The sequence below is a fragment of the Scardinius erythrophthalmus genome (assembly GCF_964197995.2).
Source record: "Scardinius erythrophthalmus genome assembly, chromosome: 21".
NCBI lineage: Eukaryota > Metazoa > Chordata > Actinopteri > Cypriniformes > Leuciscidae > Scardinius > Scardinius erythrophthalmus.
This window is the reverse complement of record NC_138241.1, coordinates 21,571,001-21,593,730: the sequence shown is the minus strand read 5'-3', so window position 1 is coordinate 21,593,730 and position 22,730 is coordinate 21,571,001. Positions and strand designations below refer to the sequence as shown.

At 37.9% G+C, this 22,730-nt stretch overlaps 1 protein-coding gene across 1 annotated transcript; it reads right to left on the bottom strand.

The window, feature by feature from the left end:
• Nucleotides 1–1,368: 1,368 nt before the first annotated feature.
• Nucleotides 1,369–2,711, bottom strand: lbx1a (ladybird homeobox 1a; the record flags this gene model as incomplete). The annotated part of the gene is made up of 2 exons (XM_081351211.1): nt 1,369–1,853; nt 2,387–2,711. The coding sequence occupies 2 exons, from the start codon at nt 2,709–2,711 to the stop codon at nt 1,369–1,371; spliced, it is 810 nt and encodes a 269-aa protein (XP_081207337.1).
• Between the last annotated feature and the right edge of the window lie 20,019 nt (nt 2,712–22,730).

Genomic DNA, 22,730 nt, shown 5'->3' with positions numbered 1-22,730 from the left:
GGCCCAGATGCCCTCGCCCCTGTGCGCATTATTGCCTTTGTGAAAACTGAGCGAAACACTTTAAAAAGAAGGCCAGCTCAATCCATCAAATTGTCTGAAAATTGTGAGGAAAATTCAAAAACCATATGGCCTCCAAACGTTTGTGTCCTTTTTATTCGGTGGGACACGCTTGTCTCCGTATTGAGAGCCGCGGGAGGCAGAGCATGCTTCATTGTAGCTTGTCACATCAGGGGAGACTGCTCATTTGTCCCCAGTTTTCACGCCTTACGCTAGAAATGACTGCGTCTCTTCGCTTTGCAGGGAAATAGCGTCTTTCAACCGCGGAGAAACGGGCCAAAAACCCTGCGTTTTTGGGCATCCTTTATGCGCGCATTCATCAATCCAGATTCCTGTTTCTCACACACATCCATTGTGGATATTGAAACACATCGTGGGGACAGGAAAACATGTTATGCCATTTTGAAAATCAAAAGCGTAAAATGTCAAATCTAAAACACATTCAATTCACTTCAAAAGAGTGTTGGTGCAATGAAATAAAAGTAGGCTAAATACATAAACAACAACAAAAACACTTAAAAATGCTATTTTACACAAGCTTTATTTATATGAACGTGATTGCTTATTTCGAAAACGATAAATAAGACTATCAGACTAACGTCAAAAATTTAGAGAAAGACATTTTTATTTCATTTTAAATACATTACACTTTGTACACTTGGTTTAAATGGTTTCCTGGCTTAAAAGGCACTTACAGGCATACAAACCATAAGAAATATATTAAAATGTGACAATCCAGATTTAATCAGAGAAGTCGATTTGTTCCTGTGATATAGCTTTTGTAGGAAATGTTCTATAATACACTCTTTTATCAAACGATTTTAGTCATAGGCCAAAAAGCACAATAGAGACACGCAGGGGGGGCTGCGCGAGTGAATTCATTTTCGGGATATTTTGAGATATCTATAGAAGATCTGCAGCCGGTTTAACTAAAATACTTTCGTGAAACAAAATAAAACATGCATTCAATGTAGTCAGAACCTGGAAATAAATAAATAAAAGTTCTGCGTTGGGGATCGTGCTATACGTGTGTGTGTGTGTATGTGTGTTTATATCTGACTGAAATATCATCAATGTACTTATTGCTCTTCAGCTATCTGTTTAAACGAATAGGCTAAATGATTACGATACTGCCACTGCATAAATAGATCTGAAGAAACTGTCCCATGCTTGCTTTGATTTAGTTTTTTTCCTTTTTTTATATTTGCTTTTAATACAAGTCATTTAATACATTTGGTGCATTAATGGCACTTTCAACTAGGACCATCTTAGAAAAAAAAGGTAAATAATACCGATGCTGTTCAAGGAAAATCAGTCATCGACATCAATTTCCTCGTCTTCGTCCTCGGAACACTCTTTGCTCGTTGTGTGGTCTGTAAATGGTGATGATGGTGACATGTGGAGTTGGTTGGTGCCTTCGTGCTCGTGATTAGACCGCGTTGGAGACTTAACCCCTGATTCTCCGAGAGTGCCATTGACGCATTTCTCTAGGTCTGCTAGTTTGGCTAATTTCTCATAAGATACATTGCCTACTGATTTGGCCGACTCCACGTCCGCTTTCATCTCCTCCAGGTCTCTTTTGAGTTTGGCTCGACGGTTCTGGAACCAGGTGATGACTTGAGCATTGGTGAGCCCGAGCTGCTGAGCGATCTGATCCCGATCAGCAGGAGAAAGATATTTCTGATACAGAAATCTTTTCTCCAGTTCGTAGATTTGGTGATTGGTAAAGGCTGTTCTCGACTTTCTCCGCTTTTTGGGGGTATTCCTCTGACCGAAGAGTGTCATGCCGTCTCTTCCTAAATCGAACGAACAAAAATAATGCAGCGACATTAAAATGCATTCAGAGCCTGCTACTTTTCTTGAATTAGTGGCAGCAAATACAGGCCTGTAATATAAATAAGAATATTAGCCTACTATCATTTCTAAAATGCCTTCGAGTCTTTATTTGTTTAGCATCAATTGACAAAATAGGCCTGCAAATACGAATACTTCTATAATAATAGTATTTTTAATTGCACGTGCACATATTTTAGCCGTTTGTTTTTTAACTGCACGTAGATATACCTATAATTTAACTATTTATTTTTAATTACACGTGCACAAAATTAATCTCACATTTTTGTGCTTTGTTTAGGTTATTTTAACAAATACATTCAAAAATGTTTAAAACAAAAAACAAGCGTTTAAAAACATAAAACGTAAAAAAATATTATACTGAATTTCACTTTGGCTGTTGACAAAAATTTGAGTGATAGTTTTTAGGAATAGTGTCTCTTAAAATGATATCACAATCTGACAGCCTGAATAATTTTGCGGGCCTTTTGTTTACCTTCTGCCGCTTGTAGAACACTGACTTCCAGTCCCTTGAAGGTTTTGCTGGCGAGTTCCTCCAGGGCGCACAGTGGAGATGTCTGGGTGAGCAGCGCGCGGTTGGAGAGGGGGTGGCCCGTGGATGGGTGCTTCTCACCGGACGAGAGCAGGTGCGCCGTGCCGCAAATTGTGTAACTTCGTTTGACTGATGGTTTGTTTAAAATATCCTCTATGCTGAACGGAGTGAGGGGCTTGTTTGAGTTAGCAGGGGGTGGAAGATGGTCCAACGGACTGCGCCTTCGATCCTCAACCGAGGCTCCTTTTGCGTCTTCTTTGGAGGTCATTATTTCTCTTTTTAGCTTATTTTAAAAATATGCTAGTTTTTTTTTTTCTCGATTTCGCGCAATGCAGAACGGCTCAGTTTATAAAAACTATTGAGAGCAACTTGAATGAGAAGATATCCCCAAATCCGTGGAATTAGATGTAGCCGATCAGCAGCATGTTGTTGCTTTTGCCGCAGGGTTGGAGAACTTTAAGTCTTTCTTTAAAAAACGCCACGTCTGCTGTCCTCAGCTCCTGGATAACGGTTGAGCTTCAGTGAGAAGCAGCCTGACAACCTCTGATGCTTCAATGGAAACAGTCAGCCTCAAAAGCAGCCAGAATTGACTATTACTAACAAGTTATTCTTGATAGCAAGACAATCAATTACATCCAGTGGCACTTTTCTCTCTCTCTCTCTCTCTCTCCCTCCCTCTCTCTCTCTCTCTCTTTCTTTCTCTCTCCCTCTTGCTCTTTGACTATGTTGCAGTCTGATGCAGACTTTAGCAGGAAAGGAGCCCCGTTAATTAGAGGGCATGGCCGGGAGGAGGAGCTCAGCCGGATTACACTTAACGCTCCCACTCTTTACTACAAATTAATGATTTGTCGATATTCTCTTCGTTCTTATTTACACTTTAGTACAACGTTAGTGTAATATAGCACATTAAAATTTTTGATATATTTTTTATAAAGTACAATTACATGTCAGAAAAATACATTCAGCAGGCTACAAGCTGTCGATGCTTGCAATTATAATACATTTTTAAACAAAACAAAAAAGTGCTTTAAAAATTGATATTCTCTGGTTTGTTTACTAGACTAAATGTATTTTATAGTCAGGTAGTATATCACAGCTGATAATAGGCTACTTGTGGATAAAACAAAATAAGTGTGTGTGAGTGAGTGAGTGAGAGAGAGAGAGAGAGAGAGAGAGAGAGAGAGAGAGAGAGAGAGAGAGAGAGAGAGAGAGAGAGAGAGAGAGAGAGAGAGAGAGAGAGAGAGAGAGAGAGAGATCGTCCCCTTCAGCTGCACCAAATCTTCTTTGCCATAATTCAAGCTCAAAGGGCCAGCTCACATCAGCAGTAAGATATTTCATCTCTAAAAATCGCCTGCTGTTCAAAACCCGGTATTTTTGGCATTATGGGATTTTTCGTCGATTTACGCAGAACGGGGGTAAACTTACAAATGCAAAGAAATAATACTAAATCATGCAAAATAGCTAATTTTAACTTAATTATAGAAAATACAATTTATTAGGCTATAACCCAATGATTTTTGGCGCTTGTGAATTTCATATAGCCTAATTAGTGCATTGATTAAAGCGTCTAATTATTGTTTTTGCATTGTTCCGTCGTGTAGCCTACTTTAGCGTAACGAGGCCTCGGTTAAATTGGCAGAATAAGGCTGAAGCTCACCACGAGGGACGTCGGATAACAGCCGCGTATGGCGGATAAAGGCTGATCTAGCATGAGAAAACAGTGCGTTTTGTTGGTTAGTAGGCTATAGCTCCATACAGCAAGTTTTCCTTTCTTGCCGCTTTGTTATAAATGTTTGTTAAATCTCCTTAAAGTGAATGTAGCCTATTCCAAGGCTAATCATATTTGTCAATATTTAACAAGAGTAAAAATTCATATTTAATTATATAATTTGCATAATAGTCTATTAATCGTAAATTATGGGCTATTTATTCTTGTAGCGAGTAGCCTACGAATTGACAGAAATTCGGCAAAAACATTAACCATAACAGTCCACGTTATAACAGTTCAAATAAATAGGCTACTAGAAAACAACAACAAAAACAGCACCTTTGCATACATTCCTCGAACAAATGAATAGTCCACTGAAAATTAAAAGAAAAAAGAAAAACACCAAAAAAAGGATACAGAGGCAAGTGGTTTCGCCTGTGTGACATGATCATTTAGTGTTGTGAGCAGGATGCCTGCGTGATATGACGCGATGAAATGCCATGGAAGATACCACTGAATTCGTATCATAGGCGTAGGCTACAACATTTCACGATTTACAATGCAATAAATTCAGCGCATACTACTTATATTCATGACAGTTATTAATAATAATAATAATAATAATAATAAACATTTTTAGATCGCATAATTACAACAAAGTCATTTAAATATTCCACAATTAATATTGTTAAAAAATAAGCGTTATAGCTGTTAATTTGATATGGTGCAAAATGTAGCCTATGATAGGCTAATTGTGTTTTACAATTCATTACTTTGTTGTAGAACAGATTCGTGCACAGCTAACGCACGCAACTTGATTGGGGATTGTCCATGCCTGAAAGACTGACCAAACCAAAAATATTTATAAGTGAGCTTTCATTGTCTACACGGGGTGTGTGGGTATTCTGCATGCGTCTAATGACTCAGAGGTGTTTTATTTTTATTTACTCCAGTGAACGTCTGTGTGGACAGTTTTATTCCACAATTTATTCTCCGCTTCCGAACCTGAGAGCTCCGATTTCACAGGCAATATCGGATCTTTTCACTAACTTTTATTCACATGACCTTTCTGGGGATTGTAAATGATCTGCCTGAACATCTGGTAAAATGGAAATATAATGTTGAGACTGTCTAAACTGAGAGGCCATTTTTCACTTTTCACGAGAGAAATGTATCATTTGACAACTATTTTATTCCGTTTTAAATTCGGCAGTCAACTTTAATCTTTTGGTATATGTGCATGGTGGAACTACATACTCGGATGATAATAATAATAATAATAATATTATACATTTTTTTAGTTATTATTATTGCAGAATATAATGCCTCTAAATGGCAAAACGTTTAATTAAACGTCGACAGTTTAAATTAAAACTGAGCGAAAATTAGTTTTGATCCTTTGTTTATTCTTAATCACTTGCAACCTTTAAGATAATATCAAACATCAATAAACAATGTAATATTTTCCATTTGATAATATACTCCTTATAATTAGCCACTGATTCAATCAAAGTGAACGACGTTTTTTCTAAAACGTCACATTCTAATAGACCGACCTGTCCCAAAACCTCTAATATAAACATATAAATGAACTGATGTAGCTGAGAGATTAATTGTTTACTGCATGTTCAGCTGTGCTGAGGCACTGAAAATAGCAGACAAAAGTGAGTTGCTGTCCTTTCACAATAAGTTTCAGGCATGCATCACAACTTTCATGGTTTATGTGGTTAGCACATGATCCATGCTGAGGAAAATAATCTATTCCAATACAAATAAAACTTTATTGGGCCAGTAAAACACATTTTTAGGTCACAAAACATTACACTCTATAGTCCTGGTCAAGTGTTTCATTATTTTTTATTTTATTTCACATTATTTGTCTGAGTTTTTAACTTGGTCACATCTTTCAGTGATTTATATTTAACTTTGCCAACAACAATAATTCATCTGGCAAAAAGTTATTTCACACATTTTGCTTGTAGTGTGTTTAAAAACAATTTTTATATGGACAAAGAGGCCCTGAGACCAAATATTCAGCGTGACGCTCTTGCAATAAGAGAAATGCATCTCCATTCATGAGATCAACAATATACGGTTTCATAATGTGTGGAAAGATGAGGCATGAGCATGAATCATGCTAACCAGGCCCTGTATCTATTATTATCAACAGTAGCTTGGATTGCTGCCCAAGAAATGTGGATTAACATTTGGCAAACACAGCACTGGCACCAAATGTCCTGTCATCCTAATGTAAATTACCTTACTTAAAAAAAATAAAAATAAAAACATTCCAAGGTCAGTCTATTGTGATTAAGATATTCCTCTGAGGAGATAGTCACTCCTATTTCTTGTCTGAAACAATTTTGTGATGTTTTTCACTTCTCAATGGTGCATATTGAGAGCAAGGCACTGTTGAAAGGACGAAATATCTCAGAAAATCATAACCAACAAAAAATGAACCCATGCTTATTATCTAAAGACATTCACCTGCATCTGAACACAAATAAATGTGTTTGCATGCTGCTCGGGACAGCCCTAAATACTGCACTGTTTTTTGGCTGAAGTCCATATCATGCTCCAAACCCCATGGATGCTCCCTGTTTTTTCCCCCATGCCCTCTGGGGCAGTACAGAGTAATGTAACACTAGACTGAGATGCTCTATGGGTCGCAATGGCTGCAGTGAAAATAATTCTGGCTGGTTAATCTGCAGGGTGGCAGCACAGCACAGCACATGGGCTTCTACATCAATTAGGTGAGTAATAGATGTGGAGCTGGCACAGGATCTGGGTGACACCAGAGCTGACGGCTTGCAGAAAAACAAGAGCAGAGTCGAGGCCTGCGTGAGGTCCATTTGGAAGGAGGATGCATGCTTCCGCTAAAAGCGGAGTAAATGTGAGGGGGGCAGTGGGTGGAGGCTATCGAAAGTGGGAGTGAGGCATGAACGCACCGAGTCTGGCGACATTTCAGTCTAATTGCAGGACCGGGCTTTGACGGTTAAGAGAAAATGAGTGAGGATTAAGTGCAGAGCCATGCTTAAAAGGACCCATCATTACTTAAAGGGTAAGAACAGGGAAGTGGAAAAACTTTTCATTTCAAGTAGAAACAATATGATTACTGACTTCAGGCATGATATCTATGTAAAAAAAAATAACTCTTTGAATAAATTATGGCCATTTAAGATCTTTGGATTGCCTACTTAAATATATGCAGTCTTGAAGTAGGGAACACAATAGCTGTTTTATTCCAAAGTTGAGAATTTAACTTGTGCAAATGTGCAAATTTGGAGTATCAGAGCGCGCAGACAAAACGCAATAAAGGACGTCATGTTATCTTGCGTTCGGATGCCTGGTGTTTGTGAACACACTCATGTGAGACACTTTCTGGGAGGTCATTATACCAACTCATTCTGATGATAGACTTTGGCTCAGGTATTTCAGAATGATCAAACCAACATTTGAGATGCTGTGTGATTTGAGTGGTCTGCTGGTTAGTCTAGTTATCCGATCACATCCAGTATTGAGGCAAAGTGACGCATCGAGGGATTTATTTGGTAAATGTGTTTTCATCGTATCACAAAAGTGGACCATATCTCATGCGCTATATTTATGTGAATTAAGACATTTGTATTTTGGGTAAAATCTTTTTAATGAATTAGTGGATTCAGTACATGAAATTATCTGAACGATTCGTTCATGAATCATATTCAAATTACTGACTTGCAGCGGTTTTCAAGTTCAAAGCAATCAAAGAAAATGTAACAAATTTAAGTTAATTTTTAAATTTGTATGAATTCCTTTGATTTGATTCATACAAAAATGTATACTTTTTTAGAAAAGAAAAAAAACAAGCATAAAGGTCCTCCCCAACCTCACCGTCAGTGGGGCGTACGAATTAAAAATTCATACAAATTTGCACCAATTTGCCAAAACAAATAGAGTGTATACCAAAATTATATGAAGAATTATGTTTCAAGTAGTTTAAGCCATTGCCAATTAATAATAATTAAAAAGATAACAAAACATACTGCATGTTTTCGGAATTCCATGTATTTGTGATGTATTTGTGATACTATTAACATAACAGTGGTAAATAAGACTTGAATATATTTGAAAAAATCAAACCTGGTTTTCATCCAGATGTCAATCATAAATATCCAGCCAATATGGTTGGCACTTGTTTGGAATTAAACGCAAGCACAGCCACCCATCAAGCATCTAGCTGATAGTCCTAGAAAAGAGGGGAGAGGGGACATAGATAACAAGTAGCTCATAGTCAGACACAGCACACTTATCGCCTCTCACTTTCTGACAGACCCCTTTCTAATGCCACAGCCTGGAGAAGTTCTATGGCAGACATGAGAAATAGATCCCTGTCGGAAAAAAGATATCGGGAGGACAAAGTGTGTCAGGTCAGCACCTGAGGAAAGCTGCCATGGCACAAGCCCAGCCTCTGCCACTGAACAGCATTGAGAGCCTCCTGCGGCAGACAGGAGAGAGCGATGACCCATCCCTTTGCCCCTGATGGCCTTATTAAAGACATCCACTACACACATTGAATGTAAACTGTATGTAAATAATTCAGATGTACAGTAAGAGCATCAAAACACTATGTGTATTGTCATAACACCAACGTGTAAGAGTAATCTGGCATTTCATAGCATGGGACGTGTGGTAAATCATACGCACAAGTATTCATACTCAAGTCAAGTGCACAAATATTCAACAATCTCAAGTTACTTAAATATAATAATTTAGAGAAATAACTTTTTTTATATTTTCAATACAAAATAAATATTTGTATGTCCCATTATCAAATAAAGAACTAATATTCAAATTCAACTGACAATTCAATGTGATAATTCACTCATAATTTTATTTTAGTTTGTAATCATACTAAATAATTGTATACTCTTTATTACAGAATCGACTGAGATCTATCGGTCACGTTAGGCTGCGTCTGCTCATCAGAGCTAATTTGGGTGTGCAGTTAACACTTCCATAAGCAAAGAGAGTAAATGTGGCCCTATTAACGAATGCCTGCTGACAACAGGACAGAAATATTCTTCCCCAGCTGTGAATTCTTCTTCTTTTTTTCATCCAAATGAACATGTCATGCTTCACCTGCGTTACCAACAGCATTGCCAAAAGTAAATGAACAAACACAAACACAAAAAACGTGAGTTGAGCACAACAGAAGCTCTTATCCTTTGGGCTGCTTAACTCATTATGGTTTAATCTGTGGCACCCAACTGACAACCCTGTAGTAAAATAACTATACAGCTTTTATTCAATACTTGTACTCAAAAGTAGAGAGGAAAATATTTTTGAGTTCTTGTAGAGCAGTGGTTCTCAACTCTATTAGGGCCGTGGACAGTATAGGGACAAACAATGTTAAACGCAAATACATTTCTAATTCTATTTCCAATAAATGCTGTTCCTTTGAACTTTCTATCACTGTTTCCACTATATTAGGCAGCGCAACTGTTTTCCACTTTAATAACAAGTATCAGAAAGAGATTTTTACCGAGAACCAAATCTACTTATAATTTCCTAATAGATCCTAGTCTGTGCTCATCATACAATAAATTTGTCAACTGCAACTGCCCAAAATTAGCAGACAGGTTCTGACATTTGGCAACTAGCATCTGGGCAAAAGTTACATATGTATTCTAGCCTTTAGTTTAGCACAAAACAGCACAAAAATACACCAGCTCCAAAACAACAAGATGATTCTGGAGGCATGGGAAATCTGTAGGCTCTGGGAGTGAGTCCTCTATCAATCACAGGTGAAGAGGAGTGCAGAGAGACTGATGTGCAGCACTGAGAGCGAGGAAAAAGAGAAAGCCATCCTTCACCTGTTATAATTAGCCCTGGCCTTTTCACAGGATTAATTAAAACAAGTTTCTTTCCTGATTTAACCACAAGGGATGACCTGCAGGAGCGATATAACTATAGCCGAAGTAGAGATAAAGTACACAGCGATGTCTACGGATCCCGCTCTGTCTATTTTTCTTTCTACTGATCCGATGACCCTGGTGATTCGGCTTTAAGGCCTCATTCACAGCTCACTCAAACAGGATCACCCTATCTACTAAAGATTTATGAGATGACCTCTTTATGTCAGTGTGTGTCTGCAGATCTCACACACACACACTTTCTCCCTTTATTTTCCCCTCTCTCTCTCTCTCTCGCAGGTATTACAGGGTCTTGTTATCTTCCCAGTTGCTTCTGCGTTGCATTAATATGGCTGTGAGTTGCATTCTCCGTGAGAGAGACACTACTGTGGGGAGAAGGCGGCATAGGAGGATAAGAGGCCTGATGAATATCTTTACCTGAGTGGCTAAAAGCGGAAAGGAGGGCGCGTGGACCTTGAGCAGCGTGAGGGGAGTGTTGGCCTTATGATGGATGGCGAGGAGCCGGGTGTGTCTGGATCAATGCTGTGAGCTCTGCAGTGTGGAACAGGTGAGAGAAAGATGAGAAATGAGCGCTGAGGCCCGGCCTTGCTGTGCGGTTTGCCATTTCAAAGCACACCGATCATTTTCACACCCACACGTGTGCACAAAAACACAGAAAATAAACCAACCCATTTGCATCATCCTCAATCCGTCTTCTCCATCCAAGCCGCCTGAGAGCAGCTAACTTGGTTAGCCTTTCCTCACCCCTCTCTTCTTCCTGGCTGTGTGAGGAGCGGCTTGGACTGGACTGATATGTTCATTATAGATGAGTGATGCTCCTGGATGGGTCCGGCAGCTGCCCGGCACTTTGCGACAGCAGAGCGGAGGCCGTGTGAACCGAGCAACTAATCTCTCACTGACAGACAGCCGGACAGCCTTTGCTCTCAGATGACAGACTGGAATAGCGGTCCAGTTCTTCTTTAAAGTACAAAAAAAATGCCATCTTCCTGGTCCTAACGCAATTACTGTATGTACAAATCATCAAGTCTCCTTTATTTATATAGCGGTTTATAAAATACAGATTGTTTCAAAACAGCTTTACAGTGATAAAAAGGAAAATAATAATTAATGATGCAAACATAACTCAATTGTGCAGAAAAGCAGCTCTAAAAAAGACAATACTGTCGTTATTCAGCTGAAGTCAGTTCGGTGTTGATTCAGTTCAGTTCAACAACTGTGTGAGGTTCATCAATTATTAAATTAGTCCAATTCAGCTATAAACCAGCTCTGCAGAAAATAATGATGTCATCATCCATCCAGCTGTTCTCATCCAATGGTGTTAGTGAAGTCAAGTCAATAATATTGCTGAATGTTGCTAAATGTAAAAATGTAGCTCCTGGTATAAAACACTGTTTTCAGGTAAATATTTATTAATTATAAACAACTACTCCCTTATTAATATAAATAATTAGTCGTGATGCTAAAAGCACCACAATTACTCCCACTGACACAAATAAAAATGAGATGAGACAATCAGTAAATTTAACAAATAAATAAACGTCTCTTCAGTGTGAGTAGATGATGGCATTTCAAAATTTGCATGAATAATTCCTGAACAATATTTTGTTGTAGATTTATTTTACAGAGGCTTACTATATATTACTATATTTTTACAATTGCAATCTCATGGTCTTGGGTTTGACTCCCAGGGAATACACAAAGTGATGGAATTTACCTTGTAAGTGACTTGCATCACAGTGGTTTCTTGAAGTTGAACTTGAGATTTAAAATAACATTTAAATACTCAGAATCTTTTATCTTAATTTTACACTTATTTTATAAAAATGTACTGTACTGTGTGAAGTTTTTTATGTTAAGATTAACATTCAAGTTTTAAGTTGTTGGTGTTTTGCTTTTTTAATAAGAAGTCTCTTATGCTCAACAAGACTGCATTTATTTGATCAAATATGGAGTAAAATGAGTAGTATTGTGAAAGATTATTACAATTTAAAATAACTGTTCCAGTCTTCACTGTCACATGATCCCTCAGAAATCATTCTATGCTGATTTCAAGCTTAATGCATATCAAGTGTTTGGTATGGTAATGGTTATTATATGTTACCGGAATAGATCTGCTACAGGACTTGCTACTGCCAATCCATACTCGACGACATGCTGCTGTGAGCAAGTAAAACATGCTGCTGCAGTACCATAAATGAATAACACGTAGCAGATCTATACAGGTGGAGCTGGGGAAGGTGGAGGGTTTCTGAAAGCGTGCTACAAACTGCTTACCAAGTATTTGAAGGTTGAGCTGCGAGCTCATTGGCTACTGATACAGTAGGAACCAATCAGCTGTGCTCTATAAAGAATGATGTGATTGCAAGCAGGTTGAGTTAAGGACATATCAGCCTGCACCATCTAGTGTTTCATGACAGAACTTTGTATTTGTGCTGTTTAATATTTTTGTGGAAACCGGGATACACAAGATTCTCTGATGATAGATAGTATATATTTGAATTTTATTTAATAGAAAATGTGTTTACTGTTACTTTTGATCAAAAGTAATGCATCCTTGCCAAATAAAAGTATTAATTTCTTAAAAAAAAATACCTTACTGAAAAGCAAAAAATGTCAGGCACCACCAATGCCAGTACTCTCAAAATGGTAATGATTAAGTACCATATGTTTCAATACATACACCTAAACACAAATACAAAGTCAGCGGTGGAAGAGAGTCAAATATAGTGGAAGAGAGTCAGAGAAATCAAATAGCAGATGAGAGTGATACAGAAAGCCGTCTGTCGGTGAGAAAACGGTGAGACGAAGAGGGAAAAGAGAAGGGCTTGAGGAAGATGTACGACTCACTAGCCTGCCACATACAGCAGATGTTGTTGCCTATTGAGCTGTTAATTTAACGGGAGTTTATTGAATAGTAATTAGGAGGAGCTCACTTACCATGATAGAGGAAGAGCCTGCTATGCAAGCTAAACTCGCCTTCACCCTCTCTTCCTCCTCCTCCTCCTCGCTCTCCTTCACCTCACTTCCATTAGAAAACCTGCAAACAGTAAATACATAAATATTGAAAAAAGTTTTTTGAAGGCTGTTATTCTCATTAAAATATGGTAAGGATATGTCTGCGAGACTTTAGCTGATAATAACCTTCACTTGCGCTTTGCAAGATGATCAAAATGCAAAATGCAATAATCCAAGATATTACTCAATGCATTGTGGTTCCCCAGATATAACCAATTTTATTATTCTACAATGTTATTATTTGTGGAGACCTTTTAATGCTCTATTTATCAGGGTGAGAGGGTGCAGAGGAAAATCAATGTTTAATCAGCAGTAAGCTGTTTGCACGGGGCACCGAGTGAAATCCTGTAACCCAGGCACACTCGTGATATAACTATCTCAGAGTCCATAATCAATCAACATCTACAACTCCCCAGAACACAATGCCAAAGTGCATATGATCCCATCAAAGACTACAACAGCCTGCCCACTAAACAAGCATACACAGAACTCTTTCTGTTTGCTAAATGGATAGACTAGCTCCAGTGGATCGGCTTGGGAGGGTGTGTTATAAATCACAGAAGTGTTACTAACAGTGTTGACTTTCCCTTTCGTCTCCGAGTGTGTGGGGTTCAGACACCTGGTCTCTGTCGTCAGTCTAATATGGACTCTGCCAGAACCATGCGCTCAAATGCCCACAAACATATGCTGCCATTGTGATGGAGATGAGCAGCAGGGATGTCTCCCGCTTTCCTTTCACTACGCAGCCAATGGGAGACCCCCGTGGAGGGTCGTAGGTCAAGTGGGAGGCCATTGTGATTGGTGGGCTCAGGGGAAAGGCCTTGAGGATGTGTGAATTAGGCTCATCAGCGTGAGGTCACGCATGTTTGAAAGAGTACGTCTGACCCCTCGTGTGTCTTCCAGCCCTGACAGCTTCATCAAGGTTGGGCCTTATGAATAAAAATCAGAAGTCATGAATTTTAACATGCCCACAGGGCCAGGGAAGTATTCTCCTTGGTTAACAAAACTTAAACCCAGTGAACTGTTTTCATCGTCTGTCACACACTCATTTGATTTACACTGAATGAATGGGCATTAAATCAACCATTTTGATTCAAAACCAAGCAGGAAAGGGGGGAGTTTTATTTATTTATTTAATAATCAGTTTGACACATTTGTGACAAAGAAAATATCGGCAGATAATTTATCGAAAACAACTTTATCCAAAGTGCATTCAAGGCATACATTTATTTGCCTGTGTGTGCTTGGGAATCAAACCCATGACCTTGGCATCAGTGCCATTTTTTCATGTGATATTTCAGGTAAATTGATTTATTTTAGAAAAAATACTAAAACATTTTAAAAGATAATTATAGATAATAATTTCATAAATCCTTTACAAAAGCGTGTAAATCCCTTTAAAGACTGACATATTTGTTACATGTTCACTATGTACCCCTAAAATTATAGTATCATAACATAATGATTAAACTTATATTTTTTACTAACTTAGATCTTTTTGCTTACTCCAATAATAATTACTACTAATAAAAATTATTGTGAATACTAATCACTGATACCCTCATGCTTTTAAAATATTAAGTTTGGGCTCAGTAATGTTTTTTGTAAATTTTTTGAAAGAAGTCTCTAATGCCCATCACTGCTGGATTTAGATGATTTAAAAACCACGGTAAAAACTTTAATATTCTGAAATAATATTACAATTTATAATTAATGTTTACTATTTTAGTACATTTTCAAATGTCATGCACTCCATGCAGTCTTCAGTGTCACATGATCCTTCAGAAATCATTCTAATATGATGATTTGGTGGTCATTTTGTATTATCAATGTTATCTTAACTATTATCAACAGTTTTGCTGCTTAATATTTTTGTGGAAACCAATCTTTTTTTTTTTCAAGATTCTTTGATGAATAGGAAGTTCATAGTAAATGTTTCTGCACGACAACATGACATTTTTAGGACAAATGTCTACGCAACAACAATGCAATATTTTAAAACTTCCAACAACGTGACAGAAAACGTAAGAGGTACCGAACGAGAGAGATGGAAACATTAAAAAAAACAAATTGCCACATAACAGTCAAAACTCTTAAGCAGGCTGTTCCAGGCTAAACATTGATTTTAAATAAAACACTGGATGTCTGCAGGTACTTGGAGCACATTTCAAAATGTCACATTTCTGGCCTGTCAAGCTCCCGCTGGCTTTAAGCTGTTTAGCTGCTCCACACCACGAGAGCAGAGGCGAAAACGGCCCGCGTTAATACCACATCAGTCTCTCATTGATTTCATGTTAGTTGCTCGGACCACCTTTTCTTCTTGAATCAATTTGAAAATAAAAGAAAACCAGAGGCAAAAATAACCACGCAAGGTTGCAACCTTTGATCTCAGCATAATTGAAAGAAAAGGTCAAAGCTTATCACCGCAATGCATAATTAACATTTCAACGATTTCTCATTGTCAAAAAGATTCATTCAAAATGATATATATGTGCATTCAAAAGATATCATGTAACAAAGTGAGCAGACCAGTGCTGACCAGTGCTGGGAAACTGAAAGTAGCAACACTATTATCTTGCGTACATTTTTCAGCATTGCGGATGTGTTTTGAAAAGAAGCTTTTCCAGCAATTAGCTACTTTTCGCAAACATTTGCAATATAGTGCAAACAAACACCATTATGACACCTAGGGAATAATCAAATGCGCTGACCTAAATGGCTCTTTGTAGCGTTAGAAAGTCTGATTCAATCAAGTGAATCGATTCATCATAAACAGTCCTGTCCCTCTCACAAGCAGTCAAATGGTTCATCCTAAACCAGGGGTGTCTAATTCTGATCCTGGAGAGCCACTGTTCTGCAAAGTTTAGCTCTAAACCCCATTTAAACACACCTGAACCAGCTAATCAAGGTCTTACTAGTCATACTAGAAACTTCCAGGCAGGTGTGTTGAGGCAAGCTGAACTTTGCAGGAAGGTAGATCTCCAGGGCCGAGTTTGGACACCCCTTTCCTAAACGGTCCTCTCTTGTTTAGCGTTGGAAAGTTCAGTTCATTCTGGTTAATCGATTAGTTCTGAATATTCATGTAAACTAGGGGTGCCCAAACCTGTTCCTGGAGATCTACTACTAGGTTCAGCTTCCACCCTGATCAAACATCAACTGAACCAGCTAATTATGCTGCCTTCACATGCTATCCGATATATTGTAAATACAAATGTCCTAGTTAAAAATTGCACATGAACGACATCTCAAGACGTACACCATTAAGAGGTTCTGGGATCATTTTGATTAAAGGGGACATATCATGCTAAATCCACTTTTTTAGCCCTTAAATGCATTTTGTTGTATATTTGGAGTGTTTAGAAGTACAGAAAAGTTGAAATTATTCTCTTCAGGTGCTTCGTTGATATCTTTATATTCTGTTTTGGTCATATTTTTCAACCTGTTCAGATTTTTCTGTTATCTATGACGTTTTGTGAACAATCACGTCACAGTATTTGCAGCGGAACTGCCAAATAAGGACATTGACTTCCAGCCCAACACTTCGAGCGATCCGCCATTATTATTTCTCGCTGCAATTTTGTAGTCCAAGCTAAAAGATGCAGAAGTTACGAGAGGGTAAGTTAAAATGTTCGGTTGTTGGATGTAGTAACCCATACGCTTCATTACACCGTCTAATGTAGATGAACTGCCGCGCTTATGACAGTGCGCATGTTTAACTGAAAGAACGAGCAGAGAGAGAGAGACCCGGTCGCGCGCGCGTTCACTCTCTCTCTTCAGACCCTGGCGAAAGTGTAAACCTTCTCCATACTAGACGCTGTCTTGCTCTCTCTCCCTCGCACATATTAATCAAAATAAATTGACACGGTGGTAAAAGGTCGGAAGACCAAAGTTTCATGTGTAAATACAGTAAGTAACACACCATTGCGATACATCCATATGAAGACGTTCTCATAGACGTTCTCTCTTTCATTTTAAATATAATATAAAAATATTAAACATTTTATGGTCCAGGCAATATATGCATTTGCACTAAACAACAGATTTTGCAGTAAACAAAATTACATATCATCTTCGTTGTATTAAAATGACAAAACTCAACCCAGTCTCTTTTTGTTAAATTTCAGTTTTATCAATGTTAGCCATTATAAAAGTATAAGTAAAAGGTATAAGAAGCTATACAAATAAAGCAAACAATTCAATCAAACATACAAAGTCAGCGCGAGTTTAACCATACATCGGTAAAAAGTTAAATAGCTTATAAAGTTATGAAACTTCCCCTCAGCCAAAACGATTGCCCAGGGAAAAAAATATAGATTCACGAGACCAAAAATCGCCCATTAGATATACACAAGATGAATTATAATCTCATGTTTAACCACTACAGAGACGCCAGAGTCCGCGGCATTGGCGGCAAACCTTAGAACGTCAAGCCGATGAAAGACCGTTCCAGGCGGGGTACATCGCGCCGAGCGCCCGGTCACGGCTGGATCAACTGGATAAAATTTTCATAAATCTTTAAATAAACCACAGATTTGAGCTTTAAACAACTACATTCTCGCCTGAAAAACTCTTAAAACTACATTTCATGATACAGAAACAGTAGTATTATATGTCAACTGTATTAAAAAATGGCGCTTCTTATGTTGTCATTCTCCGTGGCGCTGCCTTGTCAGCTGTCAATCAAGCTGTCAATCAAAGTTAACCACGCCCTTATTGTCATACATTTTATATCTAAATACGATCTAAACTAACGAGTTAGAAAAAAAATCACTATCCTCGCCGTTGTCAGGCACTTGGAACCTATCGAAAAATACAATAAAAGTCCATGGGACCAACCTGTAAAGACATGAATTTATGCTGTGAAAACGGACATTTTAACATGGGGGCTATGGACATTTGCTCCCTTTTGCAAGAAGTCCTCGCTGCAGCCTGAAGCACGATGACGTAGTTGGATCATGATCCAATACGTACTGAATGGGGAGGTTCGGATCATTTTGCTGACTCTCTTGTTCGATCTCGTTCATCAAAATGAATGAATCTTTTTTGAGTCATTTCGTTCATTTAAGCTTAAAATACCAGTAGGCTACACATTCGCAAACGCAAAACATAATAGCATCAAGAAACTAAATCTTGTCAGAAAAAAAAGTGCTTAATGATATGTTGCCTGGTAAGAGTTCCTTCTTTAATGGCTATACTAATTTTTCCACAGTGCTCTGTAAGGTCCCTTAAAATATGAAAAATCGTCCCGTACAAGTAAGATGATGTGTCCCGTATCAAATCAATAATGGACAGGATTTGTCCCGTATTTTTCATTAGGCCCACACATAGTTGAATAAAAACATAAGGATTTTACAGTATGGATAATAATACTAATAGCAAATATAAAAATATCAATTTCACAATAGGTAACGTTAGTAGAGGCTCATTGCATGATTGCATTTTAGCGTCTTTGTTTCTATAGCAACGGAGTTTTATACATACATCATGCCATGCCTATAGCCTACATAAAAAATAAAAATAAAAAACCTGAATTTAAGTTTAATATACAAACTGATCACATCAGTCAGATCACGCAGTTGACACTCAAGTGATCATTTATATTTAACTTAAATTCATTTTTATTTTATTATTATTATTTGTAAGCTACAGACCAAAACGCACCACCGCGCATGCGCGTCCAGTACGTATTGGATCATGATCCAACTACGTCATCGTGCTACAGGCTGCAGCGAGGGGTGTCTCCCCTTTTGGGACCTTCCCCTAGCGGATTTTCGATGTATTGCAGTTTTTCGCACTTCCGGGTAGGCTTCATTTTTCAGATCAGAATGTTGCCGCTTGGCTCGAACATGTAAGGCTGGCTGGACAAGTCTTCCGTTGTTGACATTTTGTTTATAGAGCTCGGGCGTAGACGTTATGGAATGATGCATTGTGGGTAACCACGGCCATTTTAGAGGCAACGCAGAAGTGTTCGGAATAAAGTAATAGCGTAGCCGACCGGTCTCCACCGGCACCGAGAAAGAAAGAGAAAAAGTTATGGGCCGTGACAAAAAAAGTTGGCTATACCGTATACTGACAAACTTAATAATGAAGCCAAACAACGCTACTTAAAAAAAAAAAAAAAAAGATTTGATCCCTATGAATAAAGTCTGGAGGTGGCTAATACCAAGCCTCAGTTTCCCTGATATTTTCCTACCTGGTCTGTGGAGTAGCGCTTACATCTCCGATCCAGAGCCGGATTTACAATTTCCTGTGCCCTCGGCAACAACATTCACACACACATTTTAATTGTTTAATAAACAAATGGTTTTTATTTTGTCACATTTGGCTGCAAAGATGAGGTTGACGATGCTGATTGGCGATCTTTGCTGTAAGTGAACGCGCCAGAGAGAAATGCAAATTGCATACGGATTAACTTACATAAGCAGAGAGCTGTCTGTTTTCTTTCGTTTTGAATTGTTTGTTTAATATAGACACTTTTAGAAAAGTAGAAACTTGTCACTGGAGGCTCACTTGCAGTTCACAAATGGATGAGTGCAAGATCTGCATATCTACAAAGTAAACGCGGAGAAAACAATCGTTCGCACCGTTAACCAAGCATCAGTAGTGACACACACACACACACACACACACGTACACTTGTCAGATTCTGTGAGCTACGAAGCTTGTCTATGCGGGTTTGTTACACTTCAGGAGTAATTTATCATACGTGCAATAATCCACTGTTTTCGTCCGGTTGACGACCAGCGGCGACCCAAGCCATTCGACGAAAATAGGGAAAACTAATATGATTTATGAGGCGTTTGCCCTGTCGATCATGAGACCGATTACAGCAGTTCACAATACAGCAATACTGAACCATTTTCCAGAAAATAACCTAAATGAATGACCAAATGATCAACGTTACCTACTGCCTACTATACGCTACTATACAGTACAATCTTACTTCCGTACCGTGATTCCCACAATGCATTGCGGCGTGACGCAACGATCCCGAGCTCTATAACGTGTGAATAAAAAGTTTCTGTGCCGCTATAATCGTATCTCTGCTATTAAACTACAAAAATGGCCGAACGGGGTGGAGTTGAACCTCTACAAACTGGAGAGGGGGCGGGGTATGATGTGTCTCAATTGTATTTAAAGAGACCGCACCAAAACGAGTTGATGTCAGACGCACACCAGAAAAGGGGTAAAAAGGGGGCCTGTGGAGCTATAATAATGAGGAATTCAGACCCAAGCATTGCAGTTCTGCTTTATATAGACTACAAATGTATGATTTATATGTTAAAAGGAACGATTTAAAAGCATGATATGTCTCCTTTAAGTTCCAGAGATGGGCGTGCCATAAACTTTAAACACGGCGGAGGGGAAAACAATAGCTGTGACTGCCATTCTTTATTAGTTTTTTCCACAACAGCTACATCGCCTTGTCTTGTTGTAGTTGTGCATATTTACACATATGAAAAATCATTTGAAGCGTATTGTAGTAGCCCTATGTTTTATACACTGCGAAAATAGCCTGTATTTGACCCAAATTTCAGAACTGTCAGTAAGCTGACTAGATAGACAGCGAATGTTTATATGGTTCTCAATGAATGGGAAGCTAAATATCCTATTGGATTTAATAAGATTTACCAATACACAGGCAAGAATAAACCTGGGGTCCTCCAGAATTCCTGTTATTTACAACAACAAACCTCTTGAATGCGACAAGCTCGTAATCACAACTTCACATTGTAGAGCACAGCGTCTTCTAGACATGATGCTATCCAGTATCCACAGGAATCAGCTGTTGGTTTGAGGTTCAAGTTTTCCCTGGTGTCTGCACGTGCAATAAGTGGGCGGACAATATGCTAATGTTTCGCCTTGACATCACAACGAAACGGCTTATGACTCGTTTGAAAAACTATTCATTTCATTGACTCAGAGTCGACTCTTACTTTTGAAAGACAATAACTTAATATAGGGTTCACTTTCAGATTTAAAAGTTTGCAGGATGTTTTCATTCACTTAGAGCTATGTTACACACTACATGAAATGCATACATTTTCAAAAGTCCATAATAGGGGCACTTTAAGCTTGACACTGACTAGCCACTGATCATGTGATTTTGACACTTACACATGGCCGCCTAGCAGAAGTCAACAGACAGAAAACCTTCAGACTGTTCTGACTGTGCTATATCTTTTCTTACTGATTAGAGTAGACTTACGGTTTTCATATAAATTATGATCAAAAGTCTAAAAAATTAGCTGTACTAATGCTGTTCAATAGAAGGGACCACAAGAAAAGATGAGAAATCTTTTAAGTCCATTTTTACAATCCATTTTCAACAAGAACAAATAGTGTATGAATGAATACTCCGAAAGCTCCACAATTATGTTTGTTTTTACGATCTGGATACTCAATATGGATACTGGATACTCTTACTGTGCTACTTTATCTGCATCTTATTTAACCAACATAAATCAGTAAGAAATATAATGACCCATAGACAAATTAACTGATAAAAATATGCAGTTATGTAGGAGCAATAGCCTTGTGGGCAGCATTCTGATATATACCCTAGCTGTGCACAAGGCGACCCGAGTTCGAGTCTCGGCTCGAGGTTCAGGCTTCACAAGCCAACATCAAAGTTTGTCCACAAACTTTAGCCTCTAGTTGCAAATTGTGCTACGCTGCAAAGCATTCCCATTTCTTGAGTTTTTATTAATTACGTCATCAGCAATTGCACAAATTACGCGAATCACATAACTTCAAAAAATGTGAGGTCGTTCAATCTCTAATCTGAACTCGGCAGGTAGATAGATCTCCAGGAACAGGATTGGGCACCACTGATGTAAACAAACAGATCTTTTTTTTTTTTTTGTATTTAGCATACATGTGCCTGTTCAAGCATATGATGCTGACCAAAAATGATCAGACATGATATAGATATTATATACCCAAATATAATGTTTGTAATTTTTACAGAAAAATACTATAAAAATGCTACAGTAAAAAACATTAACTTAAGTTGCCTTACCATATACAGTGAAAAACTGTAAATGCTTTAACATCACATTATAATTTTACTGTAAAATGCTATTTATTTTATGGATTTTGCAAGTAATAACTATGAATTACCACATCATTTACAGTACAAACAAACTGTAAAAGGACAGTCCCAGAATTCCCTGTGTTACACATCCCATGTGATTACTGATAACAAAAATAATAAGAAAAAATTATTTGTTAAAAATGTAATGTACACAAGTGTGTTTTTTGTTACTTTATGTTATTTAGTTAATGTTTATAGCATTATTTTATTTTTGTGTGTTACCCTGATGGCCATTTCTGTTTGTATGACACTCTGCACCATATAAGTGTTTTATGAACAGGCCGCTTACGATAAACCCTGATTCATCATGTGGCTTTCTTTTATGCCACCTGTATTATTGTAGTGGTTAAAGGTACATTTTACGGTAAAAAGGCTGATTTTGGTAGTTAAAGTAGGTATATTAGCATTATTATCACTTAATGAAATAGTTTTAAGTTGTAAAATATAGTCATTTTTATGATAAATTTCTGACATCAACATCTGCTATGTTCTTTACAGTGTGTGTGTGTGTATATATATATATATATATATATATATATATATTAGTAATAC